General features: G+C 43.5%; 1 protein-coding gene across 1 annotated transcript in view; it reads left to right on the top strand.

Annotated features, from left to right (window-relative positions):
* Positions 1 to 21,560, top strand: part of akap13 (A-kinase anchoring protein 13) — a 77,700-nt gene extending 56,140 nt beyond the window's left edge. Inside the window, exons 20-38 of the mRNA XM_083654692.1 lie at positions 287 to 430; positions 965 to 1,090; positions 1,293 to 1,410; positions 2,280 to 2,400; positions 3,516 to 3,646; positions 4,123 to 4,199; positions 4,971 to 5,037; positions 5,131 to 5,245; positions 5,743 to 5,825; positions 5,921 to 6,103; positions 7,287 to 7,442; positions 7,712 to 7,782; positions 7,945 to 7,986; positions 9,088 to 9,135; positions 10,564 to 10,746; positions 11,242 to 11,523; positions 12,814 to 12,930; positions 14,391 to 14,619; positions 15,041 to 21,560. Of these exons, the coding sequence (XP_083510818.1) occupies positions 287 to 430; positions 965 to 1,090; positions 1,293 to 1,410; positions 2,280 to 2,400; positions 3,516 to 3,646; positions 4,123 to 4,199; positions 4,971 to 5,037; positions 5,131 to 5,245; positions 5,743 to 5,825; positions 5,921 to 6,103; positions 7,287 to 7,442; positions 7,712 to 7,782; positions 7,945 to 7,986; positions 9,088 to 9,135; positions 10,564 to 10,746; positions 11,242 to 11,523; positions 12,814 to 12,930; positions 14,391 to 14,619; positions 15,041 to 15,093 (2,346 nt within the window). The 3' untranslated portion in view covers positions 15,094 to 21,560. The remainder of the gene's footprint in view (positions 1 to 286; positions 431 to 964; positions 1,091 to 1,292; positions 1,411 to 2,279; positions 2,401 to 3,515; positions 3,647 to 4,122; positions 4,200 to 4,970; positions 5,038 to 5,130; positions 5,246 to 5,742; positions 5,826 to 5,920; positions 6,104 to 7,286; positions 7,443 to 7,711; positions 7,783 to 7,944; positions 7,987 to 9,087; positions 9,136 to 10,563; positions 10,747 to 11,241; positions 11,524 to 12,813; positions 12,931 to 14,390; positions 14,620 to 15,040) is intronic.
* Positions 21,561 to 21,780: the final 220 nt, after the last annotated feature.

The following is a 21,780-nucleotide window of genomic DNA, read 5'->3' as shown; positions in this document are numbered from 1 at the left end:
TATTTGGCAAAATGATGTTCTAAAACGTTGGACCCACAGTCAACTGTGGGATCTGTTCACCAACCTGTTAAATGTCTGCCATCACTCATAACGGGGTCAACCCTGCCCTTTCTCTTAGCTTAAGAGTTCCTTAGTAAAAGTTGGTCTCAGCAGCTTTGTGAACAGGTTTTTAAGAGGAAACTCTTAGCTAGGAACTTTTAGTGCTATTTAGGAGTCTTCCTAGTGGTAAGATGATCAAATGCTCCGTGAATACAGGCCCTGGTTAATTGTCCCTTTTCTCCTCCAGGTGTTCCCCATGCTAGAGGAGCTCCTGGAGACACACACACACTTCCTGTCCCTCCTCCTGGAGAGAAAGAGAGCCTCATTCGCTGAGGGGCGGGACGACAACAGCTTCCTCATCCGCATCATCGGAGATGTCCTCACCAATCAGGTGATGAAGAAGAGAGAAGAGATTCGTGCTTTCAAGGAAGCCAGAATAACAAGCCCTAATCGTCAAAATATGTATTCAAATAAAATAAAAAACTAATTCAGCAAAAACATTATGCTAAGTCATTCACTAGGGCAGAAGCGGTTCACAAAATTCATGGTTCGGTTTTCGAAACCGCAGAAAATTTGAAATGCCAGAGAAATTTCCTTGATTTTAACATTTTTTATTTATTTAAATATATTTTACGTTTTTGTTTCATTATTTTCACAGTCTAGTTTAAATTTTTATTTCAATTTACTTTTTCCTTTCAGTTTTAGTTTACCATGATATCCTTGAAGAAGACTTGCACTGTTCAACAACAATAGATTCATTTCAGTTTTAGTATCTAACCTAAAACGGTTTGGTACAAATATGCGTATTGCTACACCCTTATCACTATTATGACAGTCATGATTTTGCCCCCATCTTTAAAGTTGACTCCTGGTTTACAACTGCTATAATAACATTTTTGCTCTATTCTTCTATTGTTTTGTTCAGTTTTCTGGCTGCAATGCTGAGCGCATGAAGAAAGTTTACGGGAAGTTCTGCAGTCGACACAACGACTCTGTCAACCTCTACAAAGAGCTCCATGCCAAGGACAAACGCTTCCAGGCTTTCATCAAGGTCAGCACAGATCACACTGTTGATGATATCCTCTAAATATATTAAATATACTTTAAGGAAACAAAGAATCTGCCCATAGATGTTTTGTGATGGTCGATTGTTGCAAACCGTCCCCAAGTATTCGTTCATTGAATTTTGTGAGTTCTTGTTTCGTCCTTTCTGCTTAAGTGTGTTTATTTGTACCTTTGTGTTGTTTTGGCAGAGGACGATGAGTAGCAGCATTGTGCGGAGGCTCAGTATTCCAGAGTGTGTTCTATTAGTCACCCAGAGGATCACCAAGTATCCAGTTCTCCTCCAGAGAATACTCCAGCACACCAAAGGTACCAGAACACAGTTGAAATGCACAAGGCCTCATTTCTTTAGACTTTTTGAAGTCAAAGAGTCGATGAGTAGGACACCAGGGCTGCGTTTGAATTCTCTTTTTTGGTGAGGAAGGTTCCTAAAGACCCGGAAGTACATCAGTGGCAGCCATGAATACGAGCTGTTGGAATCAAGGAGGTTCTATATACATGTAACTGTAAGTGAAGGCTGAACGGAAAAATGGCCGCCCATTCATTGGAACGTAAGCTGCTGACCAGCGCATGAAGCATTTTGAAGGGGTTTTTCTTCCTGGTTTTACTTCAGTGATGTGCAGCCCAAGGTCATGTGACATGTCCGCTTGCATTCACGAGCGAGCCCAGGCCCAAATGTATAATGGCCAGAAGCATCATTAAAAGTACAGTACCATGGAGGACATGGAGTGTAACAAGTTGACAATTCAGGCTAAAGTGACGCACCATTCGGCATGATTCGGCCGATTCACTTGATTAGATTGCTAATGCGGAAACACCGTTTTCTCAACAACTGAGCAGGAAACGGATTTCAGCATTGAAATCAGTGTGACTTGTATGCGTTAGCTAGTGTTTCAGTCACTCAGTGGTGTTTTGAGCCTGGCTAGCTTAGTGTACTCTACATGTATGTACTAGTGTAAGTGCAGTGGGATTCTCTTACTGTACCATCAGGGTTGTCTTTTCCTAAGCCCTTATGAATTCTCCCTCTAGTCCTACATCTTTCCTTGACCTCAGGACGTTGTCCATCCAGGTCAAGGAGAAGTGGTTAGGAATAGGAGGTAGGAGGTATTTTTTTTTACTATTTACTATCCAGCCCTAGGTGAGCTGAGCTAATGGCTCGTGTTTCTCGGCTCTCACAGACACAGATGCAGACCACGGCTGTGTCTCTGAGGCCCTGCGCTGTGTGAAGGAGCTGATCACGGCAGTTGACAGCAAAGTCAACGAGCAGGAGAAGAAGCGACGGCTGAAGGACGTCTACAGGTAAACCAGCCTTACTACAGGCCTGATTTACTGGCTGTCTTCAACTGGAATCAACTGTAAAACATGGAATATTGTAGCCTGGTAAACCAGCCCGTCACGTGAACTCACATTTCATTTGGTTCTCCGTGACGGTCTGGCCCCGACGCCATGGGGGTGTTTAGCAGAAGCGGAAGAGCCAATCAGGCTAGGAATATTGCAGAATTTTCCTGAAATTGATAAAGGTAGGTCTAATTATTGTAGTAACCTAAAAGATTTCATTATTGTAAAATAGGCATAGAGTTTGAGTTTTCAATTGTGAAAACGTCACCTCACAACTTGGTTTTCACTTTCACTCACTTTCCTAACCCCTAAATTAAAATTAAAATGGAGAAAACAGAATTTGGAAAATAAAATAAAACGGAATTTGGAATAAAATAAAACTGGTTTCATATGGCCCTGCACAACAGTAGTGATGGGGTAGGCTATGGTGGAGCCTATGACATAAGCACACGTAAACAGTAATTACTCTCACTGCCAGAAGGGGGAGACAAAAGTTCCACACTGCAGGTTTAAAAGCGGGATCTGTTCACAAACATTAACCCTTTAAGGCCCTGAGTTTTGACCTCCACTGAAGCTTATTATTGACTCAATTTACACCTGGCATTAAAATGTGTTTTGGGTGATACAGATTGCAATGGGTTAGTGCTTGACCACATGAAAGTACAGGTGTAAATGCACCCAAGACACATTGAGGACGGCTTGTGATCGGAATTGGCTAAACCACCTCCGGAGGTGGTCAGGGACGCTATGTGACCACATTGAACACAAGTGTACAGTAAATGCAAATGCATTCTCAATCCCCATACAACAACAGTCACCGCTGTTTCTCTGCTGCTCTATGCTATGGGGCTTGCTTGATCCAATCACAATCGGATCCCAATGTGGACACTGGAGACACATTAATACCAGGTATAAATGTAATCAGGTTAATGTGGTCAAGCACTATCCGATTGCAACCTGATTACTCAAAACACATTTTAATGCCAGGTGTTAATGGGGTCATTGTACTGATGCACTTGGAGAGATGAAGAATGGGTGAAATGACTGAACGTTGTGATTTGTCCCTTCTCTCCTAGTCGCACCGACAGCAAGTCCATCATGATGACGAAGAGTGGTCTGATTTTTGCTAAAGAGGACCTGATCAGAGGGAGGAGGCTGCTGCATGACGGAGCGCTGCAGCTCAAAAACTCTGCTGGACGTCTCAAAGGTTACACCACTTACTCTGCCCCATTCCACTTCCTGCTTCATCTGTTCACTTTATTCACAAATCGGTCAAAATACAAGTACAGTCATAAGACATCATGGTGACAGGGCTCCAGAATCACTTTGTCCACTAGGACCACTGGTGCGCCTTACTCAAAGTTTTAGGAGCACCAGCACAAAATGTAGGAGGACCACTTAAATTGACATGTAACGCAACACATTCATATCTTTTTCAATCTTAACGTTACTGTACTGATAAATGCTTTGGTAATAAATCGGCAACTTACATAAACAATGTGCTGTTATACTAAAACAATTTGAAACAAAATAATCTTTCAAAAATATAAAACATTTTAAGAACAGAAACTAAGCAGTTTCACTCAATTAAGGGGCAGCTTTTTCCAAGCTTTGTCTGAGGGGAGGCCCACAGTCTCAGATTTTGAAAACCCAACCCATTCAGAGTGTCCTCTCTCTGTCCAGATGTCAAAGCCATGCTCCTGTCCGACTTCTTGGTGTTTCTTCAGGAAAAAGACCAGAAATACATCTTTGCCTCTTTGGTAAGTTGTGATGGAAAGGCTGAGAATGTTTGATTCATTGTTCTTTTTGTGCAGGAATTACCCCTGCGTCCATTTAAACAGTGGTTCCCAACCACCGGGTCCCGGACCTTTGCTGGTCCGCAAAGCATTTGCTGCCGGGCTGCGGGTTGATAATATCATATTATATGCTTTGGCAGGGAGAGAGAGAGAGATAGAGCGAGGAGAGAGAGCTCTCTCTCGCTCTTTCTCTCCACACACACACACAGAGAGAGAGAGAGAGAGAGAGAGACCTATAGCATGCATTAAGAGAGGGAGCGGCAGTGTCATAGTGAAAGTAAAAAGACAGGAGCAAGGAGAGGATCATTATACATTGTGCTTTCTTCCAGCACGCATTAAAAAGACCCCATGCTGGATCGATTAATTTGCTGTATCCAAGCATGCGCTATGCGTTTCCAATCAAGACCGCAAATATATATATATACAGTATACTGTGTATATATTTATTTATTTATTTTTATGTGTGTGTGTGTGTGTGTGTGTGTGTGTGTGTGTGTGTGTGTGTGTGTGTGTGTGTGTGTATATATATATATATATATATATATATATACATACACACACAAACTATATATACATATATGTATTATATTTTTTGCATACGGTGCGGCCCTAATGCACTTCATACTAATGACTGATTCACCTCTCATCAGTGTGATCCTCAGTAGGTATTTTAGGCCAGTCGTTTGTTAAAGATGTGACTGTGTGGGGCATTGATTGAACTCTGTCTGTCCCCAGGATCAGCGCTCTACAGTGATCTCCTTACAGAAGCTCATCCTCCGGGAGGTGGCAAACGAGGAGCGAGGTCTGTCTCTCTTCTGTGACTGAAATGAAATCAAACTGACCCTCAGAGCCTGTGATGACGACTGTTCTAATGGAGGTCTGATGTCTCCCTCAGGTCTGTTCCTGATCACAGCCGGCACAGCGAAGCCAGAGATGGTGGAGGTGTTGGCCAGCAGCAAGGACGAACGCAACACCTGGATGGCCATTATACAGGAGGCTATGCATTGCATGTAAAGACACGCACGCACTCTCTCTCTCTCTCTCACACACACACACACACACACACACTACTGACCCCATGTCTGTTGCACCGATATGACTTTAAACACCCTTAAGTATTTGCCTGTTTCCTTAGAATGTTTCACCTTAAAAAGAAGACTTACTGTACTTTGCGGAGGCGTCGGGTGGTCCTTCACCTCCATGTCATTAAAATCGCATTCAAATCGTTTAAACGCACATCTAGTCGTTGATTATGCCTTACATATGTTTATTTGGATGGAAAATACACTTTATCAGAACATTCTTAATAATTAATAATAATCATAACTATAATAGTATTATTATTATTATTGTTAATAGCTAGCTATTAATAATTAATAATACATGAACATGTGGGACTGGGAATGTATTTGACTCGTGTGTGTGTGTGTGTGTGTGTGTGTGTGTGTGTGTGTGTGTGTGTGTGTGTGTGTGCGTGTGCGTGTGCGTGCGCGTGTGTGCGTGACAGGGAGAAAGATGAGGATGAGGGAGTTCCCAGTGAGACAGAGGAGGACAGGAGGCAACAGGAGAACAGAGCCAAGGAGATCAGAGGTAAGGAGATCAGAGGTGACCACCGCCCTCTATTATCTTATGTTATGTTGTTATGTTATAGTGCTTATGTGTGTGTGTGTGTGTGTTTATTCCAGAAGTGTTACGCAGGAAAGATGAGCAGATCATCTCCTTATTGGTGGAGAAGGTCCACATCTTCAGAGACCTGTGTGACTGTAGCCTCACCCCCGAGGATGCCGGCCCAATCAGAGAGCGCATGCTGTTCAGGGCCACGCCCCTCACCAAGGGAGAGCCAATCATGAAAGACGCCCTGAGGGAAGGTGAGCGGAGGCCGCCCAAAGAGACGAGTTCTCCACTCCGCCTCAGAGTTGAGACTTTCAGAGAGAGTTGTGTGAGAGAGAGAGGGATATATAAACAATACTAGAACTATCGCGCGCTCATTTCTAGCATGCTGTCTGCCTCTGCTGATTACACCGAGCTCCTGAAAAACATCTATTTATTGAATGTTTCTTGGTTATTCACAAAGCGACGCCATAAAATTATTACCAGGCAGGCGCCACTCTTCAATTCGACATACACATAATCCACTGAGCAGTTACTGTAAGTGAACAAAATGTTAATTCAGTGTTATTCCTGCAGTCTTCTATATTCTCAAATACACTACTGCCGCATGCGCTGGGACGCGTCATCAGTGATGTTATCTGGGGTCGTTAGGTGTTTCGGGTCTGTCAACATCATACACCCTCGCCCAATAGACCCAGCCGAGGCCAATTAAGACCCCGACTCGCGTCCCAGAAGCCGCTCACGGATCAGCCTTACTACTCTGTCTGCAACGTTGCCCGCGGGAGGGGTAAACGAGAACGCCCAATCCGCTGCAATAGAGCTAGTGCTACGCCGCAGTATTGGCCCTTCGGTGCATGGAGGATCTAGGCTCTGTGGGTTACTCCCGGCCGTGCTCCTCCTTCGTCTCACCAGACCCTCACGGGGCAAAGGCAATCCAGAGGCTGAGAGGATGCCTCAAGGACGCCTCAAGAGGGCCTGTGCGCTGCACGTCATTTACCTGCGTCGAGCACCTCGCTCTAGCCTGGAGGACCCCAGGCCGCGCCGATCTTGCGCAGATTTTCAGGAGGCTAATCCGTAGCGTTTGTGGATTTCTCCCTCACGAGAGAGCCAAGATGGGGTGCTAATCCCATCCCGTACCGGGTTGCCGTCTCTCCGGCCGTCAACTGTCTCTCCAGCTCGTCACCAAACTATACTTGGTTGTCACCTAGTCTTTCCTAAGTGTCACTGGCCAGAGGCAAGCCAGAATTCTATAAGTTATATACAGTTAAAACACACAGCGGCGGGCGGTCTAAACCTTCAAATTGTGTTTTCTCGAATTTTCTGACGTTTCCAGTCAGGTTTTTTCACACGCAAATTGAAAATTCGCATAAAAACAGCTGGATGGAAATCCACCTTGAGAGAGAGAGAATGTTGTTAATAATTGTCTCTGTCTTTCTCTAGTTGAGACACTGCATACGTTAGTAAACAGTGGGCCATGTGGAGCAGGGTGCAGTACTCCAGTGGGCCTGACAGGGGGCGGTGTGGGACCGGTGTGTCTGCCCAGGAGAGCCGAGACCTTCGGAGGCTTCGACAGTCACCAGATGAACAGCGCCAAGAGTGAGACACACAAACACACCCATGCATTATACTCGCATGCAGGTCGGTGCACACATACTGGATATATACGCCACCCACTTTTCCTTTTCCTTTGAACATTTTCAAGGCAAAAGCTTGGCAAAAAACTGAATGTATTGTATTCAGATTATTATTATATAATAAAGTATGATAATAAAAATAATAAGGTTTTAATCACCTGCTGTAATTAAAAACATGTAATGTCCTGATGCCCTCCATCTCTCCCTCTCTCTCGTCTTCTCTCTGCCCAGACGGAGAGAAAGAAGAAGGGGAGGAGTCACTGGACCTTCGCAGGACCGAGTCAGACAGCGTGTTGAAGAAGGTGTGTGTCAGTGTGTGTGTTGTTTTTATATCACAACAATACAATAGTATGGTGACGTGGATTTTGTGTGTGCTGTAAACCCTAACATGCTGTGTGTGTGTGTGTGTGTGTGTGTGTGTGTGTGTGTGTGTGTGTGTGTGTGTGTGTGTGTGTGTACCTCAGGGTGCCACCAGCATACAGGTGCTGCTCAAGAGAAACAATGAGGTAGGTTTGGTTGCTTCTCATTTAAATCAGAGACACTTTTTCACTTTCTGACAGCTAACATTTAGACACTGTATGTTTATATGAAAATCTAATTGAAAGTTGAGACCACATCCAGTAACCAAATCGTGTGTGGCACTTTGCGGCATTTATTATGAACATTGTTACATTACAAAACATGACAACTCACCCCGGCACTGTGTATTCAGCCTCAAGATTCAAGATTCACTTTAATAGCCACAGTAATAATTACAAACAAGGAATTTGACTTAGTGCAAGCATGCAGCGCAGCGGTCACATCAATAGTAGTCTCGCTGGCCAGCCTCCTCTCCCTTCCGTCCGAGGAGTCTGGCGCCGCAGGTCTCCATAACTGGGATAAACCCTCCCCTGCTCTACTCTGCTCTCCCATTTGAGCGACTGTTTCGGTGGCAGCCGGATGTCCGCTCCCGGCTTATTACAAACTCTGTCATTGGCTCCGACCATGTCAATCAGACATGGTCCCTGATTGACATGGGCTCCCTCCTCCCTGTGTGTCGCTGTAAATAGTGCCCTGCCTCCTCAGTGAAAACAACAACGCTAACTAGCTAGCAAGCTAACGGCAGAAACCTACACGCTAGCTCATTGCTACCAGGTTGCTACACGCTGAAAACGGCAAGTTGGATTGTTTGAAACTATTTTCCAAGGGCACTGCCGCTAAGCACAGCCCATCGCAATCCCACTATGGAGACCTGCGGCGCCAGACTCCTCGGACGGAAGGGAGAGGAGGCTGGCCAGCGAGACTGACTACATCAATAGTAGAAGACAAAGCAATACAGAAAAACAATCACAAATTATAAAGTGCAAAATATAAATTTACATAATGGGGGGGGGGGGGGGTGGTAGGATAGTGTCAGTGGGGGAGATGATGATGAAGTCAATATTTGTGGGGGCTATCAGGGCTCAGTGAAGAGGTGGATGGCAGTTGGGTAGAAACTGTCCCTGTGTGGCGAGCAGCATCAGGTTAACATCTTATATGTTCAGAGTTAAATGCTTGTTTGGGTAATTGTTCTTGTTTTCCCCAGCACTGAATCTGTAATGTGATGTAATGCTGTGTTTATCCAGCAGGTGCAGCACAGCGTCACAAGCCTTCATGACCTGCTCACGTCACTGCAGGTACCAGACACACATCTCCTGCCCCATAGAGCTCAACAGTGCAGTTGCGGAAGTGGAAATCTCATAATCTCATTCATATTCTGAATTGAGATTTTTTTTTTTTTTTACGTTGTGACGTTTATCCAATTAAAACTAATTTTAAATATCACAACACAGCAACGTTCTCTTGAAGTTTCTCAAAAGTAACTAATGTTCATAACTTTCCCTTTCAGATTACATGCTTTTTACTTTTATTAACTCATTCAGTGCCAGCCACTTTTGGAGAACGGATGCTCCCAGTGCCAGAGTTTTCAGAGCGTTTTCAGTGATTTCTCGAGGCCCACAGAATATTGTGTGATATTACTATGTAAACACCGAACACGCACAAGAACGAGCTGGCTCTATTGTATCATCAGCAAAAAAAAGTTTATTGATACCATTTTCCGTTCTTTAGTTATGAGCCGGAGAAGATAGGTTGTTTTCAGCGTTTTCAGGCTTTTCAAATTATTAGCTGAGATAATCCGCCTTTTGTGAAATGCAGCATTTCAAGCACATTCACTGAGTCTGAAGATAATATTTTCTGATGTAGTGACGTAGTTGTTGTGTGATGCCCTGCGTGCACCACCCCCCTCCCCCCCTCCCCCCGTAAACTCCTCCCCACACTGCACACAGCCTCACGCAACCATTATATTTTCGGAGTGCTGCGTTTGTGTGCTGCTGTCGGCTCTCAGCGCCACAGCAGGGAAGAGCCAACCCGGATTGCTGAATGGTTTGGCGTCAGGGGCTGCTTTCCTGGCTGCTAATCGGTTGGAGAAACTATACAGACAGACAGACAGACAGACAGGGACAGAGGGGCTCAGTTGTGAGCGCGGATTGACTCCTGTTCGGAGCCAATGTCAGCTCCCGCGACAGAGCAAATGGCTCTGGGAGCATGCATCCGTTTGTCTTTGATCCACGGCTTTTAGGCTGTTTCTCGGACCTGTCTCTAATCTGGACTGCACCGAGCAAGCACTGTCGCCACCTAATGAGTCCGTAAAATAGGTTATACACCTCCAATAGCTACTATAGTTGTACAGGAGCTGCGGAAGGCTTTGATCGACGTCCCACCGTCAAAAAACGCATTGGACGTCGAAGGACGTCCGTGGCATTCTACGTCACTATTTAATTGGACGTCGAAGGACGTCCATGGCATTCAATGAGTTAAAGTACATTTTACACCAATACTTTACAAACACTGAGGTAAATGAACAGCAAAATAATACTTCTACTTGAGTAGGAAATTCCAGCACTCTATCCATCACTGGTAGGAACTAAAATGACTTTGTCCTAGTGGAGATGAATGCATGAAGCTAGATTGGCTCCAAAGAGCATGGGGCTAACAGTTAGCGTGTCCCTCTCCCAGGCTGTGAAGTTAGCATGCAGCTAACAGTTAGCGTGTCCCTCTCCCAGGCTGTGGTGGTGCAGCAGGACTCGTTCATAGAGGAGCAGCGTGCGGCCCTGAGCGAGCGCTCCTCCTCCAGACACTCCTCCTCCTCCTCCCTGTGCTCCTCCTCCTCTCGGCCCTCCTCCCTCATCGAGCAGGAGAAACACAGGAGTCTGGAGAGACAGAGACAGGAGGCAGCCAGCCTGCAGGTTTGGCTTCACAAAACACTTCACTCTGGCTTGTTCTCAGCACCCCAATCATGATTGTACTGTGCACTGATCAAATAGTGCATTATATTGCAACTATTTTCATTGTCAATTAATCTGTGAATTATTTATTTTCTCACTTAATCGATGAGTTGTTTGGTCTATAAAATGTCACAAAAATGGTGAAAAACAATCAGTGTTTCCAAAAGCCCAAGAAGACGTCCTCAAATAGTTTTTTCCACAACCTAAAGGTATTCAGTTTACTGTCCTAGAGAAGTAAACAAACCAGAACATGCACAGTTAAGAAGCTGGAATCAGATGTTTTATTTATTTATTTATTTAATTACTCAAACCAATTAATCGGTTATCAAAATAGTTGACAATTAATTTAATAGTTGACAACTAATCAATTAATTGTTGCAGCTCTACTCCGGGCTGTGGCAATCATGTCATAATTGAGTGTCCTAATGTTTAAATACACTTTATTTTTTGTTTCAGAAACAACAGGCGGCGCACCAAGAAGAGAAGAGGAGACGAGAGAAGGAGTGGGATGTGAGGGAGAGAGGGCTGAGCGAGAGGGAGGAGAGGCTCCGGGGGGAGGAGGAGGAGGGTGGGAGGAGGCGCCGGGAGCTGGAGGAGGAGAGAGATGAGCTCCACAGGAAGAGAGAGGAGCTCCAGACGGACCTGGACAGACTGAGAGAGGCCCAGAGGAGGCTGGACAGAGACAAGGAGGCTTTGCGGAGAGACACGGAGAGAATGGAGGCCATAGGGAGAGAGGAGGTGAGCACATGGTCTACTTGTTTTGCTGTCCTTAAGAGAACCAGCATACGGAGCCCCTAAACTTACGTTTCCCGGTGCGCACGAGAAAGTATCTGGTACGCATGATGAGAAAGTATCTGGTGCGCACCAGACACACACCAGACATGGGTAAAAATACATACATCTTTTAGTTTTTGGTGCGCACAAGAAAGTTTTGCGTGCTCGCACATATTTAATTGTGAGCCGCACGCGGAACCCTCTGTCTTATTATAGTAGTGAGATAGTTGCCGGACCCGGAACAGGCCGGCCAACAAACGTCTCAGGGGCTTACTGACTGACTGACTGACTGACTGACTGACTCCCCAGTGTTGAAACACGCATCTGCGAGTGTTGAGCAGCAGTGGTATCCGTGTCCGGCTCAACTTTGCTTACCTAGTCTTGTTTTTGAGATATCAGTGCTTGTTTGGCACTAGTGTTCCACTCTGTTTCCAATTGTGCAGCAAATAGAGGGCATCTTGTTGTTTCAAATTGGTCCTCAAGATGGCGGTGATGCCGCAAAAATTGCTTGATGTCAACAGAAATCTATGAATAACTATAGACGGTTTTAACTTGACAACAAAAAAACATTCTAAATTGCCCCCAGCTTACTTATTGTTGCAGTGTTTGCTAATACAATAACTGACAGGACATAAGCTAGGTTTCAAACTGTTCCCTAACAACACAATTCCATGAAAACCGTCTATAACATGCACCGTTCCTGTCATGCCATGTCTTCATTTTGTCTGTGAAAAAAGGCGAGACACGCACATCCAAAACCTGTGTAGGGCAGGTGCTGAGCTCGAGGCAAGAATACAGAAAATAAATAAAGCTCGCACACTGCAGAGGCTCCAGTTTGGGTGTTTTTTTATTACAGTAGACTCCTCTCCCCACATTACCTCTACACACTTCAGTTAGAGAGCAGCTACAGTAGATTCCTCTGACCATATTCTCCATATGTTGTTAGGGGAGTGGAGCGTTTTCCACGCAAGAGCTTTCCTGACCCCGATGTCCTTTTCCCTACTGGCCACCCATGATCCCAGATAATTGAAGTTATAAAAAACACCCAAACTGGAGCCTCTGCAGTGTGCGAGCTTTATTTATTTTCTTCATTTTGTCTGTGAAATAAATGCAAAAAACGCTCGCACACTAGCAGGACTCCTTTTTTGAATGCTTTATTGCACCAAGTGATAACGTTTCGAGCCAAAGCAGCTCTTCGTCAGACAGTTTGAACAAAGGTGAGACGCCATCATTTTGTCTGTCCCATGTGTGCAGTCGAGCCATCTTGCGAGATACAAGCGGACCTCCTCCACCACCTCTGAAGAGTCTTTGAGGTTCCACAGCTCCGGCTCTCTGAACATGGATGCCAGAGAGGCAGCAGAACAGAAAGAGGTACAACATTTTGATTTGTTTACCAAAAGCCAAGGGAGGCGATAGATGAGTTTGCCTGTAAATAAAGACCCTTTGTTTCGACTGTAGATCACTTCGACATCTGTTCCCGATCAGTAGCATTAAAAGTATGAATGCACCGCGATACAATGCCGGTATCTGTACCGGGTCCAGTGCTGTGCTCATGTACTGTACTCGTTAAACTACTGATACGATCGCACTCGATACCACTTGACGGCAACGTAACGTAACCTGAACACAGAAACCGACTCACAGCTGATACTGCATTGCAGAGAAGCTTGGCTGTTCACACATAGCTGGTTAGCTCTTCTACAGTAGCAGTGTTGTGGAACAAGCAAAGGCTTACCAGATATTTCCGATAACGGTACCTGTCCGGTATAATCCATACTGCCTTTATGATCGCTGTTACAGCAACGTAAATTCACTGATATTTCCCCATTTTCAGTTTGTTTGGTTGCATTGAGTTTACATGATGTGTTCAGGCTCCACTCAGTAAAAATGAGTAGGCCTATTGGGCGATCATGCTGTGTTCAAATGTAAAATTTAGTTTTTGGCAAGAAACTTGAATAAATAAAGACAGTTGTTTAATGGAGAAATTTGTTGATGTTTTCACAGCAATATAGTATGCATGAGATCCCATCCAAGGGGTTCATTATATACTCGCCGGACGAGCCATGGGTCACCCCTAACCTCAGTCTCTAGTCATTCTTAAAGAGCATGGTGCAGGTTGGAGACCACATTGCATTAATACGTGGAAGGGGTATATAGCAATGGGATTTGGGGGAAAAAACATATTTGTCAATCACACATAGCTGCATTTAGACTAGTTTTTGTAACCAGCAGGGGGCACTGGTCCGTTTCGTGGAACTAACACTTGTGATGTCACACGGATGCAAACTAGTCACCTTTAGGTGACAGGACCATTTTTCAAAAGTTATCCCCAGTGTCAGAGATTGTTGCACAGCTGTAGGGAAGTTCAGAGAGGACTCCAAGCAGCCGAAGATGGCAAGTTCTGCCTCCAGCTGTAGGGTTATTTTGTAGGCCTTCGAGTACCAGTCAAATATTTTGGCCCAGAATCCCGTCAGTGAAGGGCAGAACCAGAAGGCATGAGATAGTGTGCCCTCTGAAACTTGACACCTGTCACACAATGGCGACACAGGAGAGAAGATCCTGTGTAATTTATGCTTGGAGTAGTGAAGACGGTGAGGGACTTTAAATTGGATCAACTGGTGTCTACTATTAACTGAGCAGAGTTGTACCACAGACAGACTCCTTTGGATGTAGACTGCAAATTGACAGCGGCATACAACCGCGAGGCGGTTATTTCTAGTTTATTCTAACAAAACAAAGGGTTGTTTCAGTCGTCACAGTTCTATATAGAACCACGAAGCTAACCAAAGAACCCTGGAAGTACCGCTTTCTTCTTTCTGGGTGTGTTGTAGGTGGAGCTCTCGTCTTCTGCCCCGACCAAAGAGCCCTTCCTTCGCATTGGCTCCAAGAGGATGGGCAAGAACTTCAACCCCTTCTCCTCCTCCTCCTCCTCCTCCTCCTCCAAGCCCCAGGCAGCGGAGAAGGACCAGCTCCCCACACGACTGCTCCAACTGGCCAAGCCCAAGGAGAAGAAAGACAAGAAGAAGAAGAAGGGCAAAGGTGGAGAGCAGACACAGAAAGGTACAAGGCATAAGTTTATAAAGAAATTAGATTCAAACTAAATAGAAACATGTATTAAATGCACTACTAGTAAACCATTTAGGGAAACGCCCACTTCTGATTAGGCACGCCTACTTTCGGTGCCCAATCAGGATGCAACGCCCTTGCTAGCACTGTGGAGCAACTAAACCCCATTACCCCAATCTGTGGTGAAGCCTGACGTATAATGGTGAAAGGTACTGCACTGGCCATCTGCTATTGGCTGGTCATTGTGCCTTCACCACAAATGTGGATTTGGGTTTTAGTTCCTCTTTTAATGAGAAAGACCTGACTTTCCCTGTCTGGACCTGGAGTTAAAGCTAGGTTAATGTCAAAGCCCAAGATAGCCTTTTTCTTAGCCTAGTCATGCTAACGCTGTGCTCTTCTGTCTCCGTCTCTCTAGAAAGCACTGTGATGTCAGATCCTCAGAACGACGGAGAGATCTTCTTCTGCTGAGGACTTGGACAGTGGGCATATCTTCTGCTGACCTTCTGTTTGAACTTCAAAGCTTCCTAAGGAACCAGCCGATGGCCTAGTACAAGCAAGTTAACCCTTTCACTGGCACCATTTTGAATCTCCAGTCAGACTAAACTGTGCGCTTTCAAGAAGGATGCAAAATGGCATCTCCCTTTGCTGGACAATCTCCAAGCCTTCCTGTCAGACAGCTGCTCTCAAACTCTGGCTGCGACCCGTAACGGCTGGCAAGCCTACTTCTGCTGGCTCAACCACGCGGCGAGAGCAGCCGTGTGTTTTAATAGGCCTTGCTCCCAGGACCAGAGACTGACCTGTATGAGTCCCAGACAATCATGACGATCATCTCCTCAACTAGATGCCAGGTCCCTCTGAGGCGTCGGATTTTGATCACCAACGTGCCAATAATATCCCTTGCTGTATATGGCTGAGGGATCAAATAACCTACTATGGGTTAGAGATACGAAGGGAAAGCCGAGGAGGGATGGATCAACCAAAGGCAATGCATGGAATACAATAGCATTTTTTTTCTCGATTTTGGATTTCTTCCAGCTCGTGAAGAGATAAGAGGCCTTTGGACATGGGTTCAAAATTATCCTTCTGGTGTGAAGACTATGGTGCTTCAAGTCAAATCTCCTCTAGACTTTTTGAACTGTAGCAAACCTTAGCTTTAAAATGAAGCAATAATAACCTAGTGGGCTATTTCTTGTCATATTGCGGATGCTAACTTTAAATGCTCGTGGTGCTGCGGGGTCCCCACCTCATCACTATGAGTGGCTATTACCTTTTAATGACCCTGAGTGAGTTCCAGGATGAAAGACTACATTTACTCAGTTTGAAAAAGTCAAGGAACCCGCCTTAGCGAAAAGTGTGTTTTTTGTGCAAAATTGCGTAAAAATAACATTTTTCTTTCAGTTGGACGTCAATGTTTTGTTTCTTACATTTGTTTCAACCAGAGACATTACACTATAGAGACAGCTCAACTTCCAGTCAATTCCTGTATCTGTGTGCTGATGCAGAACAGTAACGAGGGCCCCGGCAATGGATCACCAAATGGATTGGAAGTTGGAAACCCTCATTAATGATCTGCTTGCACCTGTCTTACTTCCTGCCTTTTAGAGACAAAATGGGTGAATTGGGTGGGAAGTGAAAAAGGCTGATGGGAGAAGTGAACACAGATTACGACAGATTATTTCGCCCCATAATCATCAATGTAAATATTGGACCCATTTTCCACAAGCCACATATCTTCTGAGCATTCTGACACTAAAATGACATTTTTCAGACGGATCAGGAGAAAATTAACTTTGTTGGAGACTTGTCTCTGTCTCAGCAACACACGCTCGCGAGATTTGGAAACAGGAGCTAACGTTAGCAAGTAGTGATTAGTTACAGCTAAATGAAATTAGCAGATGTAGCTAAATGTGTACGGAAAGATTCAGCGAAAATCTTAGTTGCATCTAGATTGAGCTAACAAGGGGCAGCTTTGTGTTTATATGTGTGGTGTTTATTCAGTTTTGGGAACTCACAATATCTTGCTCAAGTTAGCTTGCTAGGTCAGCACAACACTTCAAGGGGAGCGGTGACCATGCCCATTTAGGAGACCGGAAGAGTATACCATTTCATATTATTGGCGGAGCCTGGAATGAGCTATCTCTATACTGCCCTACAAATCATGACCGCAGTAACTACGCCAACACTGAAACTGAGAAAAATGGCTTTAAAGTTTTTTGACTGTCCAGCCAAATTAGATATAGGTTGAAAAGTGGCAATGCGCTTATTAAATATGTATATGTTAAAGTATTTTTTGGGGGCAAAACAATTATCAATTACTTGACCTATGACCCCAGAAATGCAGATACGGCACTCTGTCTGTGTATTACCTTAAACAGATGTGTAGGTAGTACAAGGGAAAAGCGCAGTAACTACAATCTAATGTGCTTCTCCTGTCTTGTTTTTCATGAGACAATTGTAATCGGTTTTGATTTCGATACCACATCATATCTGTATTTAATTGATTTATTGTTTACATGTTTAAAACATTTAAATGGATGAGTAACAGATACATTCAGGGAATCCTGAAGTCAGTTGATGTAGTCTTCACCACTGGTGTTGCTTTTTGGTCATCATTCTGACACAATTAATTAATGAGCACAGTTGTTTTATTATCTTAATTTAGAACAGGTTTTCTTTACAAATCAGATTAGCTTTTCAGATTGATAATTCATACAAGAACATATACAGTATATTACATAGCATATTACAATTATTTTGAATAAAATTAATTACAGACTGAGTCTGAATGCTGATAATTTATGCAGCAATGAAAAAGATTGTCCTGATGAGCTAGGTAGTGATACCAAACAATTATCACTATCTACAGCCAGATTAACACTTCCCAGTGGAGTGGACGATCTCTTATGGATTATTAGCTAGGAATACAGCATTTACAATTTTAAAGACACTGAAGACTCATTCATTAACAATTTGGACAGCTGTCAGTGCGCTCTCATATTGGGAATTGACTGGATTAACTAAACAGATTGTGCCATTATGAGTGATTGATATGTTGGGCTTTGTTATGGAAAGAGCGGGAAAATTGCAGTAACTACAAAATCCAACCAAAAACCAGTCTGAACCGCAGTAACTACACCTCAAAGTGTAGTTACTGCGTTTATCTCTGTTTAAGTCCAGCTGAAGCTCTGTGAAAGCAAATCAAAGTGCAGTAAGTGTAGTTACTGCAGTTTTGTCTGGTTTTTGGTTGGATTTCGTAGTTACTGCAACTTTTATACTCTGTTTTCTCAAATATAGAGCAAGACTGAACTTAGAAAATTTGTCACATGATAAAACAGATATCTAAAAGTTCAATTTAAATAATAACTCAATTTTGACCAAAATTGTAGTTACTGCGGTTTTGATTTGGAGGGCAGTATAGTCCATTATCTCTGTCTTCACTCTTGTTTGACCGGTCAGGTTGACAAAGAAGACATGAAAGGGAGAGAGTTGGGAATGTCAGCCAAAGACTCGGTGGTATTGGTGCCTTAAGTATTCGATGGCCACGTTCATGTTGAATGTAATGACATGTGGCTCGACAGTGGAATGAAATGCATACGTAAAGCCAGCGTCTCAGGAATTCTGACAAAGCCTGATTTATAGATGGGATGTCCTTCACTCATGAAACGTACTCCGTACACCAAGGGCCATGTGAACTAGCAATTCAGATAAACAGAACAACTTAGAAGTTGAACATCAGTGTATAGATACAATGTACAATGGAAGTAGTTTCTCAAGCCGGTCTATCTCTTCCACAATCTCTTCTTAATGCTCCAGAGACGGTCTGTACTTCAGCTCGTTCACATCTGGCCAGAGGAAGTTGTCATCTTCCAAAGAAAAAAACGCTTCAGACCGGAAGGAAGTCCGATGGTATTCAACCAGTCGCGACACGTTCATGAAAATAAATGCGGTATAGAACTAAATAAATAGAAATATCTTGTCCAATTTCCATTTCTGCTCCACAGCTAGGTAGCTAGGATTTGACGAGTTTGTTTTCCAGTCAGAGATATTAAGCGACTGCACAGGAAGTGGGCAAATGACCGGATAATATCCTGCCTTATTTTTTGATCAACTCTGAGAGCTGCTGAAGTACAGACGGGTAGGCGTGAGCATTTGCAAATTGCGGGAGTCTGTCTTGTCTTGAGAGACTACACAGGAGGTGTCACATCATTATCGGTCTTTATTGGACGAGCATAGTTCGAATAACCTTTCAATCACAGAAAATACTGTGAAATATTCAGTGTATTGACAATCCAGAGTACATTTATGTACACCCCACCCCCCTTCTCCCCAGTGTGACAATCACTGGTTCTTGTATGGGACGTCATACCAGTTTCAAAGAGGGCTGGCCTACAGTATGTCAACAATGTCCAGTATGAGTACTGGATGGGAGTGGTACTCTGTATCATTCAATAGGATTGAGATTAGAAAGGATTCAACAAGCACTTTAGATAGATGTTTGAAGTACATAGACTTTGTAGTCATATTATGTAGTAGGTCTTCTATGCTGATGGCGTTAAAGTTAGAGACAATCATTGAGTTTACATTGAAAAGTTTTTAAACACTTTTTTTAATCCAGAAAAAAACTGTTGGGTTTGTGTGTAGCCATACTGTGGTCAATTCACTCATAACGGATAGAAACTGCAACTATTCAAAATCAAAGTACATAGCACAGTTACTTTTTAGGAAGATGTTGGATAGGGCTCCTTCTCATGCCAAAAATCCTTCAATATTTTTGATTCTATGAGGGGGGGGGGATGAATTAGTGAATAGAACCCAGGTCTGATATATGCCAACAATTTCTACTTTTTAGACTCTTCTTTCAGAGTATAGATCGACAAATAGCTTTTTAAACATTTATTGGCAAGCCAATTCATAAGCCAGTGAGCTGATAGATGAGTGACGTGAGAGAGACCAAACGTTTTGGTACTTTTGAAGAAAAGTTCCTCCTTTTTGACATTCTCAAATCCTTCGTCTACTTTAAAGCTATAGAGGTTTTCACATGTAAGTGAGCCTCCGTTACATTCAAGCCATTGCTAAATGAGTTCCCACAATGCTGATTGAGGCTATCACCGCCAGATAGCTCTCTGTATTTGGCAGTGCAGATGAGTTGTAGATCAGGTCTTGTCCGGTGACATTCCCGCACAGGCGCACCGGAAGTGATGCGTCGTATGTCAAAACAGAAGGGGGAAGTGGAGGGAGCACGTAGCTACTAATGCTAACATTACTAACGTTGTTAGTTATGTTATCCACTAACCTGTCAGTTATAAACCGGCAGGTAACTAACGTTGGCCATTATAACAACCTTCTATAAACACTGTTTTGATTAAAGTACACATTTCTGTGGCGGAAAATAGACAACAAATCGATAATTACCTCATCTGACGAGTCGGTCACTTTTTCCCCGTCTAACGGTAACGCTCCTGGGAACAGGGGGAGATGGGTGAGAACACCTGTAGGCATACATTACATCATATGCAGACACCAGTGTTTGTGTAATTACTCTGAATTCCTGATGGGGGAGGCAACACCCAGGACTACATCCTCCAGCTTTAATAAATCCCTCTAAAGCGTATTTTGACTCCTAGGTGGAGCATAGGGCCGCAACCACACTATGCCAAGAGGAACCTGCCTTTCCAACATTAAAAAGCAAATAAATTGCACTGCAGAAACATCAGCTCCTGGCCCTCCCCCATCTTCCATCCAGAAGAATAAGCTCATGGCTCAGTCTAGATTTTCACCACATTGATTTTCTCCTCCTGTTCTGTTCTGCTCTCCACCCTGCCTGCTCTCTCTCTCTCTCTCTGTGGGGATGCAGTTCATACCAGCCTGCAGGCAAAAAGAAGATTGAACCCAGCCATGTCATACTCTGGCTTTCTGCTGACACCAGCACATAATAGCCACAACCTGACAGCACAGCATTTCATTTCCCATTCTAATGACCAAAATAATAATAAAAAAACAAAAAAATCCACACAGACTGAATTCTCTGGTTTCTTATATAGACTGAACTGACCAAAACCATAAGAAGTAAGGCTGATATGAATATATAAAAATGTTTTTTTGTAAGCTATGTGGTGTTTCGAACCACTATTGGAATTTAACTAACTGTATCACCACTCACTGCTACTACTGCAATAGGACAATGTATGACTATTGAAGCCCATGACCAAAATAGTCATACACTTTCTGTAATAAAACATCTCAAAGCCAAAAATCTTATCGAATGGGGGACCCTGGGACAAAATCTTATCAAATGGGGGTCCGTGGTCTTATTTGTGTTCGTTTAGGGGTCCTTGACATGAAAAAGTTTGAGAACCACTGGCTTAGACGATTCAAAACTAAATCAACAACCTCCCATTATGAATCAGTAGGACAAGATCAACTCAATCACAGATAGAAGAAATAATATGATTGTCATTTGTTGAACATTGTTGAAGTTTTGTGGTTTTTTACCAGGAAGTGAGATATGAATATCTCTCCTCTCCTAGTCTGTGTTCCCATTAAAAATGCACTAGATTATGACTAAACTATTCACAGCGGCTTTTAGCAACTCACATTAGACCTTACAGTTTTGCACTGTACGCCAGAGCTTTTTGCAATTTATTTGTACTAAAAACAAGTAGGTACAAAGTTTATTTTTTGCGTTATTTCATGTACAAAGAGAAAAAGAAGGGCAAAGCAACAAATTGTGTAAATATGTTTTATGTACAAATTTGAAGTTCCAAAGTATTGATGACTGTGGATTTTGTTTTGTTGGATGATCAATGGCTTTTTTTCTATAAATAAATAAGGCTTTATTTATCTGCCCTCTCCTTGTTTTGGAGGCATCAAAAATATTAGAAATGTACAGTAATTTTTCCTCTTCAATAAATAACTATGCCTGTTTGTCAACTGTATATTGTGTGGGTCTATTTTCTGATGCAATAAAAGAAAGACAGTGCTTTTTAAAGGAGGGAGTGGGAAAGAGGGAGAGATATGGGGCCACTACCAGCCAGTCTTGTCAAGTCAAGTCCCCAGTGTTCGAGTCCAAGTCCGAGTTGAGTCCCCATTAGGGCTGTCAATCTCCCTCTATAATCAAATTCTAATTTCAGTGCTTTATACATTTTAATATTCGAA

Source organism: Poromitra crassiceps (genome assembly GCF_964638095.1).
Source record: "Poromitra crassiceps genome assembly, chromosome: 18".
Lineage (NCBI taxonomy): Eukaryota > Metazoa > Chordata > Actinopteri > Beryciformes > Melamphaidae > Poromitra > Poromitra crassiceps.
This window is presented reverse-complemented; position numbering and strand designations above follow the sequence as displayed.